Raw genomic sequence first — 21,882 nt, 5'->3', positions numbered from 1 at the left:
TAGCAGTTGGGCATTCACATTAGGTGACAAAAAACACATTCATTTCTTATACCAATTTAGTCTTAATCAGGATTTTAGCCTCTTCTCAAAATGTGCCTCTGGTCTTCCATATGTCTGTTTTAGTAACTGAAATATTTTGCTGAAAACTTGTAAGTTGACAGCTCTTACCACGTGGGTGTTAATAACCTGGTCTAATATAAGTTTCATACCAAAATACAATGATAGTGTTAGTTAGATTAACATTTATATTTTTTAATAGTGCAATGCTGTAATTTACAAGCTATATACAAAGCTGAACCAACATAGTGTACCCCCACACAATGGATTTTAAAGGCAGATACCCAGATTTGAACGTGCTCTACATTTTCTGTATCATCACCTGAAATTTACCTGGAAAAAAAAAAAACAAAAAACAGTCAGATCAAAATTTCACACATTAGAATTACTTTTACAAGCAATTATTTTCTTGTAATAATTTTGTTAAAAGAAATAGTAAGGAACATTTCACTCTTCCAGTGTCATTATGAACAATCTAGCCATTATTTAAGCCAAGTATTTAAATTTAACTCCAGATGAAGAGCTTCTTCTATAAGTTGCCCTGTGTCCCACATCACAACAGTTTTGTCAGGTAAATTTAAAATTTGTGCAAAGTCTGTCGGAATTTTTAAATACACCTTAAGCAGCTTGGATAGTTACAATGCACTTCACTTACTAGCTTTTGTATTTACTTCAGTAGAGAAAGAGCACCTATCTAGTTGTTTTTATCTTCACTTGTTCAACTAGCTTTCTGGATGTACATCCTTATGCATTTGATGCTTCCAAATGTAAACACTTCTTGTATTTTAGCTTTCTGCTCAATATCATACAGGTTTAACTTCTGGCAGTATTTTCTGAACACTAAAGAATTTAAGTAGCAAGCCATATCCTGAAGTTCATACTGACTCCTATGGCCCAGCAGTTTTAAACTAATCCTACCTCAATAAATTTACACAATGATAAAGCCAGCAAGGAAAGCCATTACAAAGTGAATAGTAACTGAACTACTTACATGCAGGCATTGATGAAACTTCTGCTGTTACAATACTCTTTATTCCCAGATTGGACAGGCCACCTCTGATGAGTCCGCAGGTAAATGCTAAATACTAAATATAAAGTTGCACTTCAAGTGAGTATCAAGGGTGAAGCTTAGTGCTAAAGACTGAAAGTAAGCACTCAAGAACAAGACAACACTTTGACAATATAAAACTATGGATGTTTTGTTACTGTGCTTGAGAGACTCCATTATGTCTCTAATAGGTAAAAACTCCACTACAGAGTGGAGCAGCGCTCCACAGAGTGGAGTACAGCAGAGCTCACAATTCAGATTTCTCATCAGAAGCACTATCTTGAGTCACTTGTTTCAATTTCCACTAAGCCTGGAGGAACTTATCCTTAGAACAATTATTCCCAAGATCTGTCTCAAATTAGCAGCTGGTATTAAAGTCAGAGAGTACCAAATCATTGCAGAGGCAATGATTGTACTCACCTATTACTCTAACTCAGCACCTACACTCAAAAACTATTTTCTTTCTGAATGTGCATGTAAACTCAGAATTCTAGGTAACAAATATCATCTTCCAATTACGTTTTGGAAATTTAAAAAATATTCTGAAAGCACTGCTTTCAAAGAGAAAGAAAATTTGTGTGACAGTGGCACACAAGTAACTACCACCAGCTCCTACCACCAAGTAACTCAAACATGACAACAGGAAGTTTCACAATTACTGTAACTGGTTCTTAAAACATAAATCAAATCCACTTTCCAAAATCAGGTGAATTTCTAAAAAGCACAGGTTTTGGAGACTAAACCTCAGCCGCCTTTTTGAAGAGTTTCTGGCCATTATATTAAAGTAAAATTGACATTGTTAATAAAGCAAGACAATTCAAATCAAACTGGTAGATCCCAAGGATGAAACTGAAGGGTACCTTTGGTGCATGTTCTAAATACTGCTTTCCTGCAGACATTTGTGTCAAGAGACGAAATTTGTTGTCTTGAAGGACATAAATACCCTGTTAAAAAAAAATTAAAAATCAAACATGCTTTTTAGCCGAATATGAAGTAACATGTAGTTATCACTACTACAATATCAACTTCTCATACTAATTTTCTACCAAAACCTATCAAGAGATATATTAAAAAGTTACTATTTAAGTTCTAGTCAACTGATGTTCTATCAGCTTGTAGCACTGCAACAGCAAATATGAAATTCAACCCATTTAGTATTTTCAAACAGGGTGGCAACAAACACATGACAAACAATTCTTAAATTGTATTCTGAAGCTATATGCTAATGTGAACCTTAAAAATCTGATTTTTAAACAAAACAATTGAAGAACACTTTGGGCTTCTTATAAGGTAATGGATTCTACAGCAAGAAAAACATGAAAATGTGCTTGTAACTCAAACCTATTACTGATTTTGTACGTTAAATTGTACTCTACAGGATTAGTACCTGATGATTAGTCCTTAGGTTATCTATTTGTTTTTTGAATACAGTTGTCCAGAAGTCTTTGCAAATGAACTTCATAATATCTAATTCATCCTTGAACCTGGCAGTATCTTTTGTAAACCTAAGAGGTAAGCGAGAGATATATCAATAATTAAGGCAGACCCAACTTGACCATTTAATCAGAAAAATAAAATTTAAAGAAATGGTACTAAGCAACGTTGTTTTTGAGGCTGTTACAGAAATTAGTTTTCCAACCACTGTACAAATATTCTAGCATCACTCTGCATTCACCAAGTATTTTAACTTAAGTGCAACACAATGTTATCTTAATATCTGCAACATGACAGCAGAATAAATGGGCTTAATTATGCCATTACTAAAAGCAGTTGAAATACAAAGATACAAAGCACATCACTTTTATCTTCAACTGAACAGTTGACTTTATTCTAAACAGAGCATAAACAAAAAGCTCACACCTGTACTACTGCTTGAAAGTTCTTCAAATGTGCAAAAAGCACTAGCATACAGAAATAAACGTGTAAAACTTGTTCCTGTTTCCCAAAAAGGGACCTCTTTCTCTAGCGTATTTCAAAATTCTCCTTTAAGTTATTTAGCTGGCACTAAACCACCATTTTGTTGACAGAAAGCACGACCTGAGAAGCTCAGGAGTCTCCAAAACACCTCAGAACAAGGGCCCTGAGGTTTTATGTGCAGCAAGACATCGAGCATCCCCAAAGGGCCTGGAGAAACAAGGAGGAAATGTGCTCGGTCGTGAATTCCGAGGACCAAGAGTGCTTCAGCAAAACGCAAGAATAACCAGACGTAAAATTAGGCTGAAGAAAGCCATTCCAAAGAGAAGAAAGTCATGAAACGTACCAGAAGTAGGCAAAATACTAAAGAAAGTATAAAAATAAGTACAGTTACCAAGAACTATAAAAGGTAACCATACACCCTGACTCAGTTTTTATGACAGAAAACACTCCAAATCTGTCCTGTGGTATTCAAAGACAGGTCCCCACAAGAATGAGTTGCCAAGAGACGCCAGAACGTGCAAGGAGAGGGATGAAGCCGCAGCACAACCAACCCTCCGTCCGCCCAGAGCAGGGAGCAGTTTTCCGGCGAGAGGCGATCTCTCCCGCCCCCGGCAGGCCGGGCAGCCGCAGGGAGATAACCCCGAAGAGGAGGAAGGCCCGCCGTGACGCGGGGCACTGAGATGGCCGGGCTGGAGCAGCGGCAGGGACTCACCTCTCGATCAGCCCCTGTCCGACGCGGAAGCCCATGCTCTCCAGTTTGGTGGTGCAGCGGCCGTTCTCCTGCAAGACACAAGACGCCGCCGCGGCTTTACGCCAGCCGCTGCCCGGCGGCCCCCAGGGCGGCCCCGGCCCCACTCACCCCTTCGCCCTGCTCGGCGGCGCGGTACAGCCCCGCCACCATCTCGTTGTGCAGCAGCAGGAAGAGCGCCTCGTCCGCCATCTCCGCCCTGCAGCGGGGGCCTCACCACCGCCGCCTCGCCCGCACCTCTCCGCTCGGCGCCGGGCAACACCCAGCTGCTGCCGGGCCCGCCGCACCGCCCCTTCCGGCGGGGTGAGCTCGAGGCGGGCCGGGCCGGGCCCTCTCAGTCGGGGATGCTCCCGAACGGGAACAGCCGCGGTGTGACTGCTTCTCCCTGTCAGAAAAGCAGTCGGCGTTCCCGCCCGCCGCCGCCCAGGGAGGGCGTCCCGCTGGTGCCGGCCGAGGAGTGTTCCGAGGCGGGAATCTTTTACGCTATCGCTGCCTCAGGCCGTAGCGCGAACCGGGACTACAGAAGCGAGAGGCAGAACTTGGGCAAACACGCCTGTTCCTTGCGGAGCTGCCTCCGCCCGCCTCACTTTGGGTGTGGGGGGAAAGAGGGATGGAGGATGGGGAGTCGTGGTTCTTTACTGCCTTCACACCGCCACTCGCTCATTCGCTGTCCATTTCCTAGCGCCGCACAGTAACTGCGGGCTCCGCGTCCCGGGCTCCCCCCAGCCGCCCCTCCGAAACGTCACCGGCTGGCCGGGGGCGGAGAGCGCGGTTTAAAGCCTCCCCGCAGCAGGCGCCAGGAACAACGCCCGGTAACGGAGCTTCACAGTCCTCCAGCCGGCGGAGCCCACGCTAGGAGGATGCGGGTAACGGGCGGGAAGAGTGACGGCAGCCGCAGGGCCACCACCAGCCCCCGCGTCCCTCGGCAGTGCGACAGCCCTTAGTAAGGTCCCTGCCTATTGGCTTGCCTGGCCTGGCAGCCTCTGTAGCGAAGCGGTGATTGGCCTGCGCGCTGCCATGTCCGCCTTACAGAGCGTGGAAAGCAGGATGTGTCCGAGGGGGTGGGACCAACGTCCTGGCGGTGGCTTTCTGATTGGGCTGCGGGAAACTGAGGTGTGAGCTCTCGTTAGCTCTGAGCGCTGTCACTCCGGCGGGAGCTGGCGGGTACCGGCTGCCGGTGGTTGGTCGGTGGGGCCGCCAGTCTGACTGGGAGCCCTGTGGCGCCCGCCCTCCCCTCTCCTGCCCGACTATTGGCGGTTGGGGGGAGCCGCCGGGGCGCGATTGGCTGCGCCGGCCCGGCCCGCGGCTGCGGGATGCGGGGCCGCCAGCCCGGCCGAGCAGAGCCGGGGCGCGCTGCGCGTGGGCGGAGCCTCTCGCCCCATTACCCAGCGGTGCCTTGCGCTGGGCCCCGGCCAGGCCGCGCTGCGAGCGGGATGGCGGTGGCGGTGCGTGCGCTGCAGGAGCAGCTGGAGAAGGCCAAGGAGAGCCTCAAGCACGTGGACGAGAACATCCGCAAGCTGACGGGACGGGACCCCAACGATGTGAGGTGAGCAAAGGCCTCGCGGGGGAGAGGGGAGCGTGAGAAGCGGCCAGGCCGCGAGGCGTGAAGGAGCTGTGAGCGCCCCCCGGGGGAGGGGGGAAGAATCGGAGCGTGTGGGTGAGGGACCCGAAGGACGAGGAGCTGCCCGCAGGCCGCCGCTTCCCCGATCTCCTTCGGGCCATCCCCGCGCTTCCGACTCAGCGCGGGAGGGGCTGGTGGAGCACCGGCCCCGCTGGTTTGCTGGTGCTGTCTGCCCATCGTTATGGGAGTGGGGGAGCGGTCGTGGCCACCTCTGGCTGGACGTACGGCAGCGCCCTGGGGAGGCTCCCTGCAGCGGCCCGGGGAAGGCACCGCTAACAACGCCCGCTGTGTCTTGCAGGCCCCCTCAGAACAGACTGTTAGCCCTCACAGGCCCTGGTGGAGGTAGAGGCCGTGGGAGCTTATTGCTAAGGTAAGGAGCTGCAGAAACGGGCTGTGCGCTTTCTTTTTTCACTTTTTCCTAGCATTGGTTTTCTTACGCTGTAACTCTTGTGTGATGCTATTGCTCGTTGTGCTGCAGTTTCAGTAAGCAGGCACTAAAACCTGCCCCACACCGCGTTTACGCTTCCGTGTCGCTACCTGAAATTTAAAGCATCTCCTCATTCTGAGTTAAACAAACTTAAACTGTTTTTTTTTCTCTATCCTTTCCAGCCGCTAGCCTGAAAAATTAAGGGAAACATCAAAGTTAAGAAAGGTGTTTTGTGATATGTGAGACCTTGTTTCTTTGAAATTTTGAAAATCAGTTCCTCAGACATTAAGATACTGATAGCTGTTCCAAGAAGAATAGAAAGCATTAAAGTCAACAGGAATTTTAAAACCCATGTATGTGAAACCACTACTGTTCTGGTGTGGATTTTTCTTTTCTCTTTTCCCCCAGCCCCCGTCAAGTGGAATGAGAAGGCCCTTTTTCATTCAGTAGATTGTTCTTAATGTAGTATATAGCAGAGTTTTTTGGTTGAATTTCCATATTAAACCTTAAGGTTAAGGCTTAATACATCTTGAAAACTATTGCAAATAGGAACACACACTGCAAATATGGACTTTTCATTTTGGTGTAGCTGTTCAATTAAGTGCAGAATCATAGAATCGTTTGGGTTGGAAAAGAACTTTAAGTCCAACCATTAACCTAGTATATTGCTACATCTACACTTTTTTTTAAATACCTCCAAGGATGGAGCTTCCCTTTCAGGGAATAAATTCTTCCTCATATTCAATCTAAACCTGCCCTGGCACAAGTTGAGACTGTTTGCTCCTGTTCTATTCTTACTTGGGAGAGGCCAGCACCCACCACACTACAACATCCTTTCACAGAGTTGTAGAGAGTGACAAGGTCTCCCCTCAGCCTCCTCTTTCCAGGTTAAAAAAGCCCTTTTCTCTCAGCTTTTCCTCATGAGACTTGTGCTATAAACCCTGCACCAGCCTTGCTGTCCTTCTTTGGACATGCTCCAGCTCCCCAATGTCCTTTCAGTGAGGGTCTCAAAACTGAACAGTTGGCCTTGTTGAACCTCATACAATTGGCCTGTAGATCTCACCTGCCCCCAGAATTAAAATTTAAATTAATTGGTATGTTTTTACACCTTATTGAAGTAGTAACAGTAAAGGATGACAGGTGAATAAAATTGTATCATTACATAATGACCATAAAGCCAAAACATAGGCTGGTTGTTCACACTTAAAATGGACCTGGGGTTAGCAAAACTTGTTCTGAGATCACAAGTGTTTTCTTTTTAGGCGTGGATTCTCGGATAGTGGAGGAGGACCCCCAGCCAAGCAGAGGGATTTTGAAGGGGCAACCAGTAGGTAGGTGCAAAAACTGCTGCAAAGAATTAGCTTTATCAGAATGAGAAATTAGAGCAGTAAATATAAAATACTTAGATTCAATAGCTGATAATAACTGATGATGTCACTGTCTTCTTCAGATATTATATGTTCAAGACTCACTGGAACTTATTTGGATTATAGCAGTCAACTGTGGTGAAATTTATACTTTTTTTCCATACCTTAAAACAATTAATTAATTATGGCAATAACAGAAAGATACAGCAATAGAGATTCTTGTAATTTTCGGTTTTACTTGATGTACAGTCTGCCATATTATATTCAGCTTAGTAGACCAGATCTGGTTTGCAGTAGAAAAAAACTGAATTATGACCAAGATCTCCCATTCAATAAATCGAATGCTTACAGTGTGACAATAGACTCAGATTTTGAACTTTCACATCTGGATGCAGATCCACCATATGTGACTTTATCGTGATCTTTATTTTGTGGTCACTTACATGTATTGGTAGTTCCTGCCTAAAGCAAAGCATGTGTTTGACTTTGAGTTAATGTAAAATGAGTACTGTGAAATGTCTTTACCAGTTGTGAAGTGTTCATCCACAAGGTTGAGAGTGAAAGCTGAAAATAACTTTTCTTTAGTGATCACTCTTTCTAGGTAACTTAAATAGCATTTCCCATTTGAAAAATTCTACCAATCTTTATATTCTGGTGTATTTATATCTGTCTTGTGATCCTTTATATGAGTAGCCATTTTAGATATTCTAGAAAAAGAAAAATTCTAAGATACTGAAAAAAGAAATGTTTTACATCATGGTGGAAGCTGTGTTAAACTGTTTTCTCACCAATTTTTGCCAACAGTAGATTTTGTCTGTAAAATGCTACTTACTGGTCATTGGAACAATGGGTAGGTTTGTTTTTTTTCTTGAAGGTGTTGTTTCTTTAGATAAGCTGGCTTGTATTTTCGTTGTTCCAGGACAGGTGCTGTCCTAAATATGTGAGACTTGCTGACCACCACTACTGCTTTTTCTTCTTCAGGCTGGGGGGAGAACGTCGGACAAGAAGAGAATCACGCCAAGACAGCGACGCAGAGGATGACGATATTAAAAAGGTAACACATGATAAATGGAGCTGTACAAGGAGAAGTGTGCTTATCTGGAACATGAACAAAATAGCTTGTTTTCCTCTGTTGCAGCCAGCATTACCATCTTCTGTTGTTGCTACCTCCAAAGAGCGAACACGTCGAGACCTTATACAAGATCAAAATATGGATGAGAAAGGAAAACAAAGGTACACATAAACCAAACGCTAGCATGGTGCTTCTCAGTGCTCACATACAAAGTAGCTTTACGTTGGAGAAGTCCTATACAGGTGCTATTAGGTTTCAGAGATGATGTTGAAGAGGTACCAGAATTGATTTTAAGTTATTCTCTCAAAATACTTCATAACAGTAATAATGCATCATTGGCATCATGTACGTCACAGCTGTTCTACTTCCCAGGCCACCTACAGGAATAGGTTTGCCAGTGCTGCTGTAGTAAGACAAAATATATATAGCTTCATTGGTTACTAAACATTTTTGATGTTAGAACTGTCTTGGTACATCATTTATTTTTTTAGTTGAAGGAGGGCTTTGGGATTCTGCCCCTTTTTTTTATTGTAGTGGTTCCATTGTGTGTTTCTTTTTTCTTACTACTTTCAGACTTATTGTGTGTGCAGTCTGACCTTCCTATTGCCTGTTTCTGTTTAGAGCCCTATACATATCTCCTTTTTTCTATATTATATTTATTTTGGGGTAACTCATAATTTTTGCTGAAATGCAGTTCTGTTGTGTTGGAAAAACAAATCTGTAACTGCAACCAATCTCTTGGGCTCCATCTACTTAAGTCTGCAGCTCATTTGGTGCAACAGTAATAATAATATCATATAATCTTTCAAATAAAATGAGCTGGAATAAGGATCTATAGAAATCTTGTCTAATAAGAACCACAGATCAATTAGCACAGAAAAGATGCTTGCTTTTTTTACAGTTACAACACCAGTAACAGATTGCTGTTACTTCCATCACCAGTTTCCAACTGCTTTCCTCACAGAAAGATTTTCAAAATACTTAGTGGACTTCCTAGAGCTTCAGGCTCTAAAATTTTGTTTCCTCAGAATAGTAGTTTTACTGTTTAGCACTTCAATAGACTTCTGGGAAGATGATAAAAACAGTATTGATGTCCATTTGAGTTGTGGAAGAGGTTGTTCAAGAGGACAGCATTCATTGAAATCTTGATTTTGCTTAGTGTCTTCTGGGATGTCATTCATATACAAATAAATTTTAAGGAATCTCCAGCTCTCAAGTCTTTGTTCCTATTTGTACTGTTTAATATACAAGTACTTCTACCTTTCTGTGTCAGGTTTATGCTGCTGTAGTATAGTGATACTGAGTGAAGAGAGTACCATTTCCTTTCTTTCTTAATTGGGTAAAAGTTCGAGGCAAGTAAAATAGTCTGCTTCTTGCTGTAAAGGCTTAATTTGGGATTAAACGAAAAGAAAGAAAAGGTGAAATTCAAGAAATTAGTTGTTGCTTAGGGAATTCCTTGAAGAATTTTACTTATTTTTCTCAAAACCCCACTTAATTGAATGAGAAGAATTCTGGTTTCATCCCACAGTTCAATGTCTGATAGTAGAAGATACTGTTAGGCAAACTGACAGAGAAGCTTTTCCTCCCCTGTGGCTCCATTTCTCCTCAGTCCTCTGAGCAGGGAGAGAGTGTATGTTTTTCAGAAAGCACCATGACCTTCCACTTAACTGCCTTATTGATAGCTCACACTGTATTTACTTAACCTTTTCTTCAGTACTCTGCTTTTGCAATTTTTTTTTTTTAACATTTCCTTAGTGTTAGTTTTTCCAGATGAAAATGTGCTGGCTTCCAATTTTCCCAGTGCTAACTGTGCTGTGTTATGGATAAGAGCCATGTCTTACTCTTAAGCAAAATATGATCTGTCACTGTAAATTATATCCTTGACTGTCAGCACAGGGTTCTCTTGCTAATGGCCTTGAGTAGTCCTGAACCTTTTAAAAATAAACATCTCAGAGGTGAAAAGTTTATCTGATTGTTTATGCAAATAAAATTCTTAGTACTTGAACTGAATCTCAAACTTCTTTTTTGTTTTTATTCAGGAATCGACGTATATTTGGCTTGTTGATGGGCACTCTTCAAAAATTTAAGCAGGAGGCCACAGTTGCTACTGAGGGGGTACTTATTTTTAGTTCTTATCAGATTATAAATAATAAAGCAAAATTGTGTGCTTAAACTACTTCAGATAGGAATGAGAATTCCCAAGGTGTAGGGTGCAACAAATTATAAGAGCGTGTGTAGATTTTTGTTTGGTTTAGTTTAATGGCATTGGGGTGTGATGCTGGAAGGGGATGCAAACTAATTCAATATTTTACAATACTATTTCTGGTCATTGCAGAAGTGAAAAGGCAAGCTTTGTTGATGTTTGGGGGATTTTTTTTGTTTGTTTTTTTCTGAATATTTTAAAAGCACGCAAAACAAAATGGATAATGTTTTCTTTACATTATTTGGGGATCATTTCACAGTAAATGGGATTTAATCTATTCAATAGATCATAGGCTACTCCTGTAAGTAATGGTGATTCAGTATTGCTGAAGCAATGCCCATCCCTATGTGTTCCAGATGTTTAAATTATAACCAAGCATGCAGAAATGTATAGTTTTATTATAGTTTTATTATAGTTTGACTATGAATGGCTTTCCCCTCCCAGTATAGACACAAAGAATTCCTGTTTTTAATAAAAGGACAGGATTCTACTGAGGTGAAGGCTTTGCATAACTTTGTACTAACTTCAGAAAACTCATACATAGGATGGTGGTAGTTTTATTCCTAGGATGCTTTTTTAATTTGTGGGGGATATGGTATCTGTTTACTGTTGCCTAAGTGGGTTGTTCAGTTCATACTAATAACCTGTACTTACTAGTGGCAGATAGAATATCTCTAAACTTAAAACCTTTTCAGTGTAGCATTAGCCTAGCTGGCTTGCAGTGTTGGTATTGATTACTTTCAGATTCAGTATTTTATTTCCTGCTGTTTTATCTAAATTTTCATGTAGCACATGAGAAAGGAACAAAGTTCTCTGTTGCCTGCTTGCCTTTAGAACAAGAAACTATTGATTAGGATGGTCTGGAAGTATGGAGTCTGTATCTGACTTACAGTAGTATCTGTTTGCATAAAAAGATTTTGCAGAATTACTGCTCTTGGAAATGTTTTTCTGAGAATTTACGTAGATGTTGCTCTCTTCATATATAGAAAATAAATATAAATCAAAGCAGAGGCCTGAGGAGCTTTGTGACACAGCTGTTTTGTTGTCAAGGCACTAAATTGTTTTTTTTTTTATTAGCCAGCTCTTGTACAATCTGAGCGTATAGCTGTGTCAGGCATACAAATGGCATTCCTGGATTACAGTAATATATCTAATTAACAGCAAATATACTTAAGTATTTTCAACATAACTTTTGTTGGTCACAAACACCAGTCTGCAGCCCTTTCTTTGTTTCTGGGGGATTTGACTTCTTTCCCATCAAAATGGAATGAATACCTGAAATCTTAATTCTTTTTTCCTTATATTGAAAAAAAAAAAAAAAAAGCTGAAGCTTGTATAGAAAATTGAAATTCAAACTGAGTGATAGAAAAGTAGACATAAATCCACAGGAGCCCATAATTTTATAGTTAACCCTCAAAGAATCAGGTGCCAACAGGAATTACACTCTTCCATTACTTGTGATTTAGAAGATATTTCTAAATGTGTTTTTAGGACTGCCTTTAATGGTGTAAATAATTAAAATTTTCTTGATTGGGAAGTTTTTTAAACACTTCCTTTATTTATCTTAGCAAAAGAGACGAAAAGAAATTGAACAAAAACTTGAAGTACAGGCAGAGGAAGAAAGAAAGCAAGTTGAAAATGAAAGGCGAGAGCTGTTTGAAGAAAGGCGCGCTAAACAGACAGAGCTGCGGATACTGGAGCAAAAGGTTGAGCTTGCTCAGTTGGTGAGTTCTAGTTTTGCTCTTGATCTTTCTCTAGTTTCATCTATTAAACCTGTGTACCTGAGGGTCATTTTCTTTCATTTCTCAGCAAGAAGAATGGAATGAACATAATGCTAAAATAATTAAATACATAAGAACAAAGACAAAGCCTCACTTATTCTACATACCTGGGAGAATGTGTCCTGCTACACAGAAGCTGATGGATGAGTCACAGAAAAAGATGAATGGTAAGTGGTCTTTGAGATATGCTTGAAATTTGCTATACACATTTCTTTCAGGTGTCTCAAGGTTAGGACAAACTGTATGCTTCTGCATGGATGTTCACCATAATGAACATAACTCTTTCAGTGGCTTATTTTTCTTGGGTATGCTTTCATTCTCTTACAGTAAGTCAAAAGAGGTGTATGTATAATCTCAGAGGTATGTGCTTAAAACACGGCTTTAATACGCAGATGTATGCCAGTGCAGCAGCTTAGTTTTTAAAAAGGCAGATTCTGTGGATTGAAAACCTATTGAAATACAGTGTGGGTTTTGTTTTTTTTTTTTTTACAGGTTTTATGAAGTATTTGACAAGTTTTTTCTTAAGCACAACACTATACTTTATGATTTTGTTTTTTTACCTTAATGTGTGTTCATTTCTGTCTCACAGGATGACTATGTTTTTCTTTTGGAAAACAATTTAAAATACTGCGGTTGGTGGTAGAGCTGCTGTTCTTTCTACTGATTTGAGAATGTATTGTTATCGTTAGGAGCTTTTCTTCATTGTGAGGGATTGGGGGATAAAAGATGCCAACTCACCTGTCTGAATTGCTCATGTTATTTAAGCTTTCTTAATACCTAACCATCTTTTTATTGATTCTTACTCTTTTGCTTACCTTAGGTAGTATAATAGATAAATTAGATAATTTATCTAATTATGCTAATAGATAAATACCAGGGAACTCTGGTATATTCTGATACACTGTTGGCTGGATTGATTTTAATGAAGTCAAAACTTCTTTTTGTTAGCTTAAATTTACTGTTCCAATACTGACCTGAGTTGACTGTCCCCTTTGCTTTGTTTCTTAAGGTAACTAGCTGTCTTTTTCATAATGCATGAATGCTTGCTACTCCAGAATGAATAAGGGTGCAGTATTTATAAGTTAAAAGAGATTGATATCTTGTTAGCTCATAGTTAAAGAGAAAAGATTCTTCAGTGCCTGTAGATTAGCTGAAACTGTATTTATGCATTTATTCCCTAGCACTCTTTGAAAGCAGGCGAAATGAATTTGCAGAGCAGATTAACAAAATGGAGGCCAGGCCCAGAAGACAATCTATGAAGGAAAAAGAACATCAGGAGTCGCAGAATGAAGAAAAGAAAGAAGAACAGAACAAGGAGCAGGAAGAGGGTAAGGCGGCTCAGCAGGTGGAAGAGTTGGAGACAGGTAATCAGCACAATGATGTAGAAATGGAGGAGGTAGGGGAGGAAAAGGGAAAAGTAGGCTCAGGGCATAGCGATGCAGAGAAAGACCAGGAAGAGGATGAACAGAAACATGAAATGGAGAGTAAAGCAGAAGAGTCTGCTGAGGTGAGGGAGAATGACAAGCAGCAGGATGGTCAGCATGAAGAGGTCACAGTTACAAAAGAGGAAAGTGAAAACATTCAGCCAGTGGATAATGAGCAGGATGTGGCTGAAATGAATGAGGCAGATAGTGTAGAACCTGTAGAAACTGAAAATGGCAAAGAAATGGAACTAGAAACAGAGTGTGATCCTCAGCTAGAAAAAGAGTGTAGCATTCCTTCTCCTGAGAAGGAGAAAAGTATCAAACAAGAAATTGATGCTGAATCTGAAGAAAAGCAGGAAAAGGCACCTGAAGCTCAGTCAGAACCTATGGCTGAGGCTCTCTCTCAGCCACAGTCTGTGCCACTGTCACAGTCACCTCAGTTGTCTCAGTCCACTCAGGATACAGAGCCTCAGGCAGACAAGGATGACACTGCTGTTCTGTCTGTGAAGGTGGTTGAGGCACAGACAGAGCAGAGTCAGACACAGAGTGTAGAAATTAAGAATAAGACTAGGAGTAGAAGCAGGGGTAGGGCAGGGAACAAAACCGGTCATGGCCGTAGTAGCAGCAGTAGTAGTAGCAGTAGTACTTCAAGCAGTACTACTAGTGGAAGTAGTTCCACTACTGGCAGCAGTAGCAGTCGGAGTACTTCCACCAGTAGCAGCACTACAAGTGGAAGTACAAGCAGGGACAGTAGCAGCAGTAGCTCTACCAGTAGTGAAAGTAGGAGTAGAAGCCGAGGAAGGGGGCATAACAGAGACAGAAAACACAGAAGGAGCACAGACAGGAAGCGAAGGGATGCTTCAGGAGTGGCTAGAAGTCACAAGTCCTCAAAAGGTGGGAGTAGAGATACCAAAAGCTCAAAGGATAAAAGTTCAAGATCTGACAGGAAGAGGTCTATATCAGAAAGTAGTCGGTCAGGCAAGAGAACTTCACGGAGTGAAAGAGACCGTAAATCAGACAGGAAAGACAAAAGGCGTTAACAGAAGAGACCAAGCTTCCTTAGCCTAATCTTTGCAGCGGAAGATTATTTGAGTGAAAGGATTCGTTGTAAGGAGGAGGAGAAGGCTGCCTTAAGAATTGCATGCTGTAAAAAATCTTTTGGAAAAATGCAGACTGTTTACCAGGCATTCTTGTACTTTTTACATCATTTTGTAAAAGGTTACTTACCAAAATTATGTGAAGTTCCTGAAAATGTAAAAATAAAAAATTAACACTCCTTTGCATCTTTTTTTTTAAATATCCTGTACTCATTAATATCCTCTGTATATTTTATTAGGTAAACCTTTAAGTAGGTGTGATCACACTTCTGTATCATACTTTTTTTTGTAGAAATAAATGTGCATTTTAAATAAATTGAGATGTCCTGTTGGCAATTAAATTCCCCTTTAGATCATATGTAGAGAGGCATAAAACTCTGCTTTTCACCTCTATTCTTTGCAAGAATTGGAATCTTAAGACCCAGTTAAGGGAGTAGTCTCTCCAGTGCTGAGTAGGAAGAGGAAAGTAATTGGTTTGGATCTCTACTTTTTGTTTTCTTCTGTAATCTCAAGCTCTTATGCAATTCTATCTTGCAGTTTTATAAAACTTTTTCCTATCAATAGGCAAGGAGTGATTAAATGGGAATGTTTATACTGGCCGAGATAGCTGAAGTCAGCCTGGAATACCACTCTTACCTGCCTTCTGCAGGTGCTTTGGTAGTATTGACATCCGTGGTTTGGAGACAATCTGTTTAATGATATTCCTTGCTTTGGCCAGTGGAAGAAAGAAATCAGCTTGCTTCTCAACCAGAATTAATTTTATTCTAGTTGCAGACTAGTCTTTAATCCCTTCATACCTCTAGGAATAATAATATTTCAGTGTTGGAGTTACCTGGGACTACCTAATACTAATGTGTGCGTGCAAGAATTCTTTCTGAATGTATTTAATACAACTTGAAGTGGTTATGGTGTTATCTATGAAGGTGAACACTGTTTTTATATAATTTTGTATGGAAAACAATAACATCTGTTGCTCTGTTCTGTACTTGTGCAAATAAATGTGGCTTTGTAGACTACTCTTTTGATGCCTATGTTTTCTATACCACAGGTGTTCTACCTTAGTCTTCGTACATGTAAAGCATCAATCATAACTGTAGGCAGCTGTACCCTAGAAGCTCCATATCCAAAATTGTTCTTATTTAGCCTTATTATTAGGCTTATTTAGGCTTAAATCAATGCCTGTTAACTGAATATGAAACAGTGTTATAATCTGTGTTGTCTTTGTAGGAAGAGAATTCTTATATGCCAAATTGCAGACCCAGGGAGTTCTAGAAATATTCCAGAACAGGAATGACATGTGATCTTATTTTATTGTACAAAAGCCATATATCTAGCCATCCTTTTTTTCTGGAAAATAGAGCAGGCTTTTGCAAAGTCCTAGTTTGGAAAGGTGCCAATTTTTTGATTTTTCCATCTAAACTCAGGGTAACAACACTTAAGTTCTAAACTTCATGGCTTAAAAGAAATGTCTTGCAAGGCGTGGAGTGTTCTTCCAGCACAAACAGAGCGGGAAAGCTCCTTAGTAAGTCCTAATACTTGATGCCGGCTCTTCAGTTCCTTTGCTGGTTCAATATCCTGTCTCTGGTTGTCCACAACCGAGAATCATCTTTAGTTCTGTCAGTCGTCTCCAGCTATATTTCCTTCCTCAGAGGAATGTGGTGGTTTAATGTGCCTTCTGTTTTGAAGGACAAGCAGAAGTTAAAATGCTTTATTAAAGAAGTTAACAGCAGTTTACCACAGGGTACAAACTTCTATGTAATTGAGCACGTCACTGGTTTGCAGGTTTCAACTACTTGCACATTTCAAATTGTCTTTGGAAGCCATTTTGATTTTGTTGAAAAGGGGAAAAGCTAAGAACAGAGCCGAGATGCTTTATGTGAGTGGGCAGCATACTGTGTGCGCTCCATGTCTGTGGTGGAGTGCTTCCATTAGATGGTCACTTCTGGTTTTAAATAAAACTTTAAAAGATGTTTGGGGGTTTATTAAAGCTTTTATACTATGCACTGACTCCATACCATTTGCTCGCCTTTTTCTTCATTCTTGGAAGGCTTCAACAATGTGTTTTTTCCACGGTGCTCATTGTGGAGTCTTTGTCAGAGTACAGATTTTACATGGATTGTTCATTAATTATAAGCTGAAACGTGACTACGTGAAAGGTGCAACTCTTCAAATTCCTGCTCCGTTACTTAAAGTGATGTCTTTGTGCTTAGAACAGCTTTACTGTATGCCTTCAAAGGAAACCTGAACATAATTTTTCTGCAGAAAGTAGGTGTCACTGAACTAAAAACCCCCTCCAGGGTAATAATTTCCAAACCTAGTAAATTTGCAAATAGATTTCTAGAGCATCTTTTGTTTATCAAGAAAGGAATGGGTTTGTGTTTAGGCCCCCGCTGCAGTTCTGAGATTCAGGTTCAGCTGCAGATTTTGCAGCAATTGCAGTGGTACAACAGGACAAACCTATTGATTTTATCCACGTCCCAGATCTTTAAAATTAGTTTCCCCGCTCAAAGAAGTAGACTACATGTAACTATGATGAGATCAAATTCTGTGGCAGTCGTGGATGAGTAATATCCACAGGTCTGTGTTTTGGAAGGTAAGATTTTACTACTTCAGACTCTCTGCCCCCGGTCTCAATTTTATAGCAATCCTGTTTTACCACAAGTCTTGTTCAGGCAGCTGTTATTAGGTGAGAGAGTTCTATTATATAGCAAAACATGAGGCATTCAAAGCTTGGAACTGTATTTCCAAAATTCAAATTAATGTAAGTCACAAGTTCCGTAATTTTCTAAAAATGGACTGTTAATTGTTATGCTTATAACAGTTTTTGTAACTTTTTCTTGCGATTTGTTACCCTGGATGAAAAAGTTGATTTAAATTTGGATACTGTCACCTGTTTGCATTTGTCTAACTGCAAATTAGTTTTCTTCTTCCTTTGACTTATTAAGTTCTCAAAGATACTTTTCTCAAAAAAAAGTAAATAATTTTGGTAAAACTTTTGATTCAGTGTAAAAGTTGATCTGTATTTTCATCCAAACATCCTAAGTCAAGACAACTATCTTTTTAAAGTGCTTTTGCATTGTAGAAGACTGTATTCTTCCATTATGAAATGAAAACCTACATTCTATATGGAGCCTTGTAGTGCTATTGTAAGAATACCAGCAAAGCTCTATGTACTATTGTTATTAAAAAGATGTTGACTTCAATGTACTTAGGAGAACTTTTACCAGTTTAAGATTTGATCTTTGTTGTTAATGCAGATACTGAACCAACAAGGAAATGCAATACCTATTTTACTTATACAAAGCCATATTTTGAAAAGAGCCACTCAGTATGCCATCCTACTCAGTTTCCTTAAATGACACCACTGATTCTGAGTTGATTTTTCTGTGTATTTTAATGTATGCTAAGAGATCTCGGCATTTTTAGCTCAGAAGTTACTAAATTATCATTGCAACTAAAAACTGATAGTTTCATCCCAACAAAAGCTGTTGGACTTCAGATTTTACTCTTTCGTTAGCACTGTTTGCCATTGCGTGTGTAATATTACTGACATTTGTTGCTTCAGTTCTGCAGAACAGAAAATAACTGAAGTCTCACTCTACCTGCTATAAAGCTTTCAACTTTGTCCTTTGGAAGGCAGCTACGATAAACTCCATAAATCTTTGTCTTTAACTTTAGTTCAAAGGTAATCAGAAGTTATGTTTGTCTAACACCTGCAAGTATAGGATTTACATCCAGAAGGAAAAAATATTTGATATAAATATGATTTATTTTTGGAGTTGCTAGAGGAAAAAATGAACAGCGATCAGAGCAGTGCTCATCAGCCTTTTAAGAGCTTCACACCTAATAAATGATTTTTGAACCTAAGCTCCGCAATGAGTAGTGCCCAGAATAACTTGAAAATTGTAGATGTGCATTAAACTGAGTGGTTTAGGTGGGTTGCAACATTTGATTTCTTGTATACTCCTTCTCACCAATCTGTCCTAATCTGTAGAGACTTGGTAATAGAACAAAAATATTGCCCTTCTTAATCTTCTGCTTGCAAATCACTGACCCTCTAAGCAACGCAAGATCCTGGGGAGTGAAAGGGAGAGACTGCTGATGCTGGCGGTGGGGCTGCATCACATCCAGTCAGGAGCAGGGGGTGGGGGCTGACCTGTAGCACGTTTTCCCTGGTGCACAGGACAGCTCTCTGGTGGATTACCTAACAGCAGAGGCAGCTGGTGTGTTAGGTCATAGGATCGGTCTGACTACCAGGTCACATGGCAAAGGAAGGGGCCAAAGTGTTAGATTGCAACTGGAGGACATGTCATCTACTGTGATTTTTGTTTGTTTGTTTGCAGGACATTGCTGGTTAACATGACCCTGGCTCACTTTGTGAGCCCTCTCTCAGGCTCCAGTAGCTGATCTGTTTGCTGGCTCAGTAGATAAGGCTTAGCACCAGTGGCCAGTAGATTCGGGTTATGGAGAAGGAGGGAGGAGAAACTATGCTGCAGTGGGATACAGCTTAGGTTAATGGAAAGGAGAGCAAATTCTGCATGAGTCATGCTCGGGGCTGAGGGAGAGGCAGACCTGCTAGGAAGAATATGACTGCAACTATTATCACGTTGGGAAGGAATGCAGATTCTTGGGGCACTAGCAAAAAGGGAGAGAGAAGAGGCTAGTTTATGCAGGAAAGTGGGAAAGGAAAAGTGAAGACCCTTTGTAGGTAAATTAACATCCTTTGTTTAGGTCACCAAGGAAGTGCAGGACAGTTATGTGAAGCCTTTGAAGCAAAGCTTACTTGTAACACAAATCTTTCTGCAAGATTTCATTTCTAACAACTTCATACATACCATATAAACAGCTTTGTAATATTGCTCTGTGATATGTGATACAGAAATAGCATATGGATTTTCTAGTTGTCTTAAGAGTGTGAACACTGTCAATCACCTTTAAATTACTTTGGAGTTGAGTAAGTATTCCCCATGCCAAAGGACTGTACTTAGCATCTAGTTCATGAGAATATTACAAAGAGTATGTGGAAAAAAATGGTTTGAGTTCCCAGTAACCACCTATAAATAATCTAAACCATATCTGTATACACAAATTTTAGTTTAATAAACAAAAAAAAGCCTGAAAATTGTCAGTAGCTATCTTAGCAATCATACAAATCAATATCAGCATAAAATTAACATCTGATCATAATCTGATAAAATTAAAATCTGATCATAATCTAAAAAATTCTAATACAGCCCCCTGCTGAACTCCTCTAACAGTCTTACACAAACTCTGTACAAAAGAACCTTTTGTCCAGCAGTGTGTCCTAACTCAGTCCGACAGAGGCTCAATTTTGATGTAACCAGAACTAGTTTCTTTGTACTAGAAACAGCAGTCTAGCTACCAGAACATAGTTAATTATTAAACATATGTGTATAATCAGGACACCTGACTTTGCAAATTGTTAGCAGGTTAGCATAGTGTACTTTTGTTTAAGCAGATGAGAGAAGGAAAACAGGATTGTTAGTTTATTTGCAATGTTGCTAGGAAAAAGAATGTAGAATATTCTTGCTAACTGCATATCAAAGCAGTTTCCACAGTTTCAGTGCACAGTAGATTGAATCTACAATGTCAAAGATCTTGGATCAGAGCATTTTTCTTTTGGTAATTTCATTCCTAACAAGTCTGCAGAGTACAAAGGTACTTTCAGAGTGGAAGAAGTGTGGTGATCGGGAATGTGAAAGTAAGTAAAAGTTTTTAAGTTTTTTTTTCAAAAGGAGTCTATGGAGTATGTGCAGCTATTAAGAACCATAATGTTAAAATCAGCAATGAAAGAGACTTAAAATGAGTAGTCATAGGAAATACTTGTTGGTATGCTAAGTTTATCAGCAATAGGCTTAAACTTTTAAAATAAAAAATGAAAAAATACTTGGTGCATTACCTTGTCTAAGTATACAAGGATTACAGTTCAGTAAAACTACTCTTGAACAGTTAGGCTTCCATAGAGCAGGCACTATAAAGAAGCTTTGTTTTCAAATTATTATTTACAGGTAAAAATCAAATTTTTAAAATTAAAAAAAAATTCAGGCTATAAACTGCAAATGAAGAGTATGTATCTTGTGTTTGCAGTACATTCATAGACCATTCTGCAAAACTAATTTTTCTACCATAAACAAATTGATTTTTTTTTTAATTCTTCTCACAAAACACACTTATCCCTTACTTATTTTTTTACTTTTTAACATGAGAAAGGACAGTAACCAGTTATGGAGTTTCTGGGAAGTGAATAGCTCTGCATGAAGCTGAGCCACTGTATCCCAAGTCAGAAATAATAAATAATTTCCTATTTATTATTTATTTGCTACCATTGTGAAACTTCTCATAATGATACGTACTTGAAGCTGTTTCTAAGCTGTCTCCATTGGTTTGGCAGCCTTAATTGTTGCACTTTCAATGCGGATATCTTGTCCTGAAGTGGAAGAGGCCTTAAATTTCCTCTGCTGATGGATCTTTATTTTCGTGTGGAGCCATACCGCCTTCAGTGGGTTCTGGATGCTCAGAGATGTCTCTTTGTGGAACACCATGTGGAATGGGCTACAAACTGACAAGAGCACATCAGTATTGGTTTCTGTGGGGAGACAGGGATGGAGACAAAGAGAATGTAAAGTTACTCAAACTGAATTGGAAACTTTTCTTGACACTGTTTGAGGTTCTAGTGCTTAAATTTACCTATTTTCTTCATCAGATAAATGTATTCAAAGTAGAGGACAAAATCCCTGACGTAGTTACCAGGTTTAAATTAGAATTTCTAAAATACACAATTATAAATATGCCTGAGAAATCTTTTTAGCTGTTTAGATCTCACTTTAATAGTTGAATTTGCTATTTATCCATGTGCATTTCAGCACTGAAAGCTTGGCCTGATAATGACTTGAAAATACCCATCTATGACAAGAGCTTTTATCCTTGATATCTGTACCAAAAAGGAAAGAAAACAGGATAGGGCTGCTTTTTTTTTGCATCAGTTGTTTTCCATTTGATGATATAAATGGATTAGTATCATAATAAAGCACATGTCCATCTATTAACACATATTTTAATGTATTTAATATATAAACTTCTTCGGTAACCTATCTGACTT

General features: G+C 40.0%; 3 protein-coding genes and 1 long non-coding RNA gene across 10 annotated transcripts in view; 2 read left to right on the top strand and 2 right to left on the bottom strand.

Annotated features, from left to right (window-relative positions):
• Positions 1 to 231: 231 nt before the first annotated feature.
• On the bottom strand, positions 232 to 4,754 carry TRAPPC6B (trafficking protein particle complex subunit 6B). The gene is made up of 6 exons (XM_071746077.1): positions 3,882 to 4,754; positions 3,735 to 3,802; positions 2,493 to 2,610; positions 1,966 to 2,049; positions 1,049 to 1,142; positions 232 to 390 (listed from the first exon to the last, which is right to left on the bottom strand). Exons 1-6 carry the CDS (start codon positions 3,960 to 3,962, stop codon positions 359 to 361), a joined length of 477 nt encoding a protein of 158 aa, XP_071602178.1. The 5' UTR covers positions 3,963 to 4,754; the 3' UTR covers positions 232 to 358.
• A 143-nt stretch (positions 4,755 to 4,897) lies between these two features.
• Positions 4,898 to 15,778, top strand: PNN (pinin, desmosome associated protein). The gene is made up of 9 exons (XM_071746046.1): positions 4,898 to 5,316; positions 5,690 to 5,761; positions 7,081 to 7,149; positions 8,167 to 8,239; positions 8,324 to 8,418; positions 10,297 to 10,372; positions 12,029 to 12,184; positions 12,270 to 12,408; positions 13,423 to 15,778. The coding sequence occupies exons 1-9, from the start codon at positions 5,084 to 5,086 to the stop codon at positions 14,703 to 14,705; spliced, it is 2,196 nt and encodes a 731-aa protein (XP_071602147.1). The 5' UTR covers positions 4,898 to 5,083; the 3' UTR covers positions 14,706 to 15,778.
• On the bottom strand, positions 6,960 to 21,272 carry LOC139797152 (uncharacterized). The gene is made up of 2 exons (XR_011726314.1): positions 21,137 to 21,272; positions 6,960 to 8,377 (listed from the first exon to the last, which is right to left on the bottom strand). It is a non-coding gene; the product is annotated as an uncharacterized lncRNA (long non-coding RNA).
• MIA2 (MIA SH3 domain ER export factor 2) overlaps positions 20,117 to 21,882 on the top strand; it is a 38,097-nt gene continuing 36,331 nt past the window's right edge. The window contains exon 1 of one of the 7 annotated variants that reach the window (XM_071746033.1): positions 20,117 to 20,484. In XM_071746033.1, the coding sequence (XP_071602134.1) occupies positions 20,370 to 20,484 (115 nt within the window). In that variant the 5' untranslated portion in view covers positions 20,117 to 20,369. Of the gene's footprint in view, positions 20,485 to 21,267; positions 21,403 to 21,882 lie in introns of those variants that run through there. The other 6 variants (XM_071746031.1, XM_071746034.1, XM_071746036.1 and 3 more) reach the window with 6 other exon arrangements.

This window comes from Heliangelus exortis, chromosome 5 (assembly GCF_036169615.1).
Source record: "Heliangelus exortis chromosome 5, bHelExo1.hap1, whole genome shotgun sequence".
Taxonomy (NCBI): domain Eukaryota; kingdom Metazoa; phylum Chordata; class Aves; order Apodiformes; family Trochilidae; genus Heliangelus; species Heliangelus exortis.
This window is presented reverse-complemented; position numbering and strand designations above follow the sequence as displayed.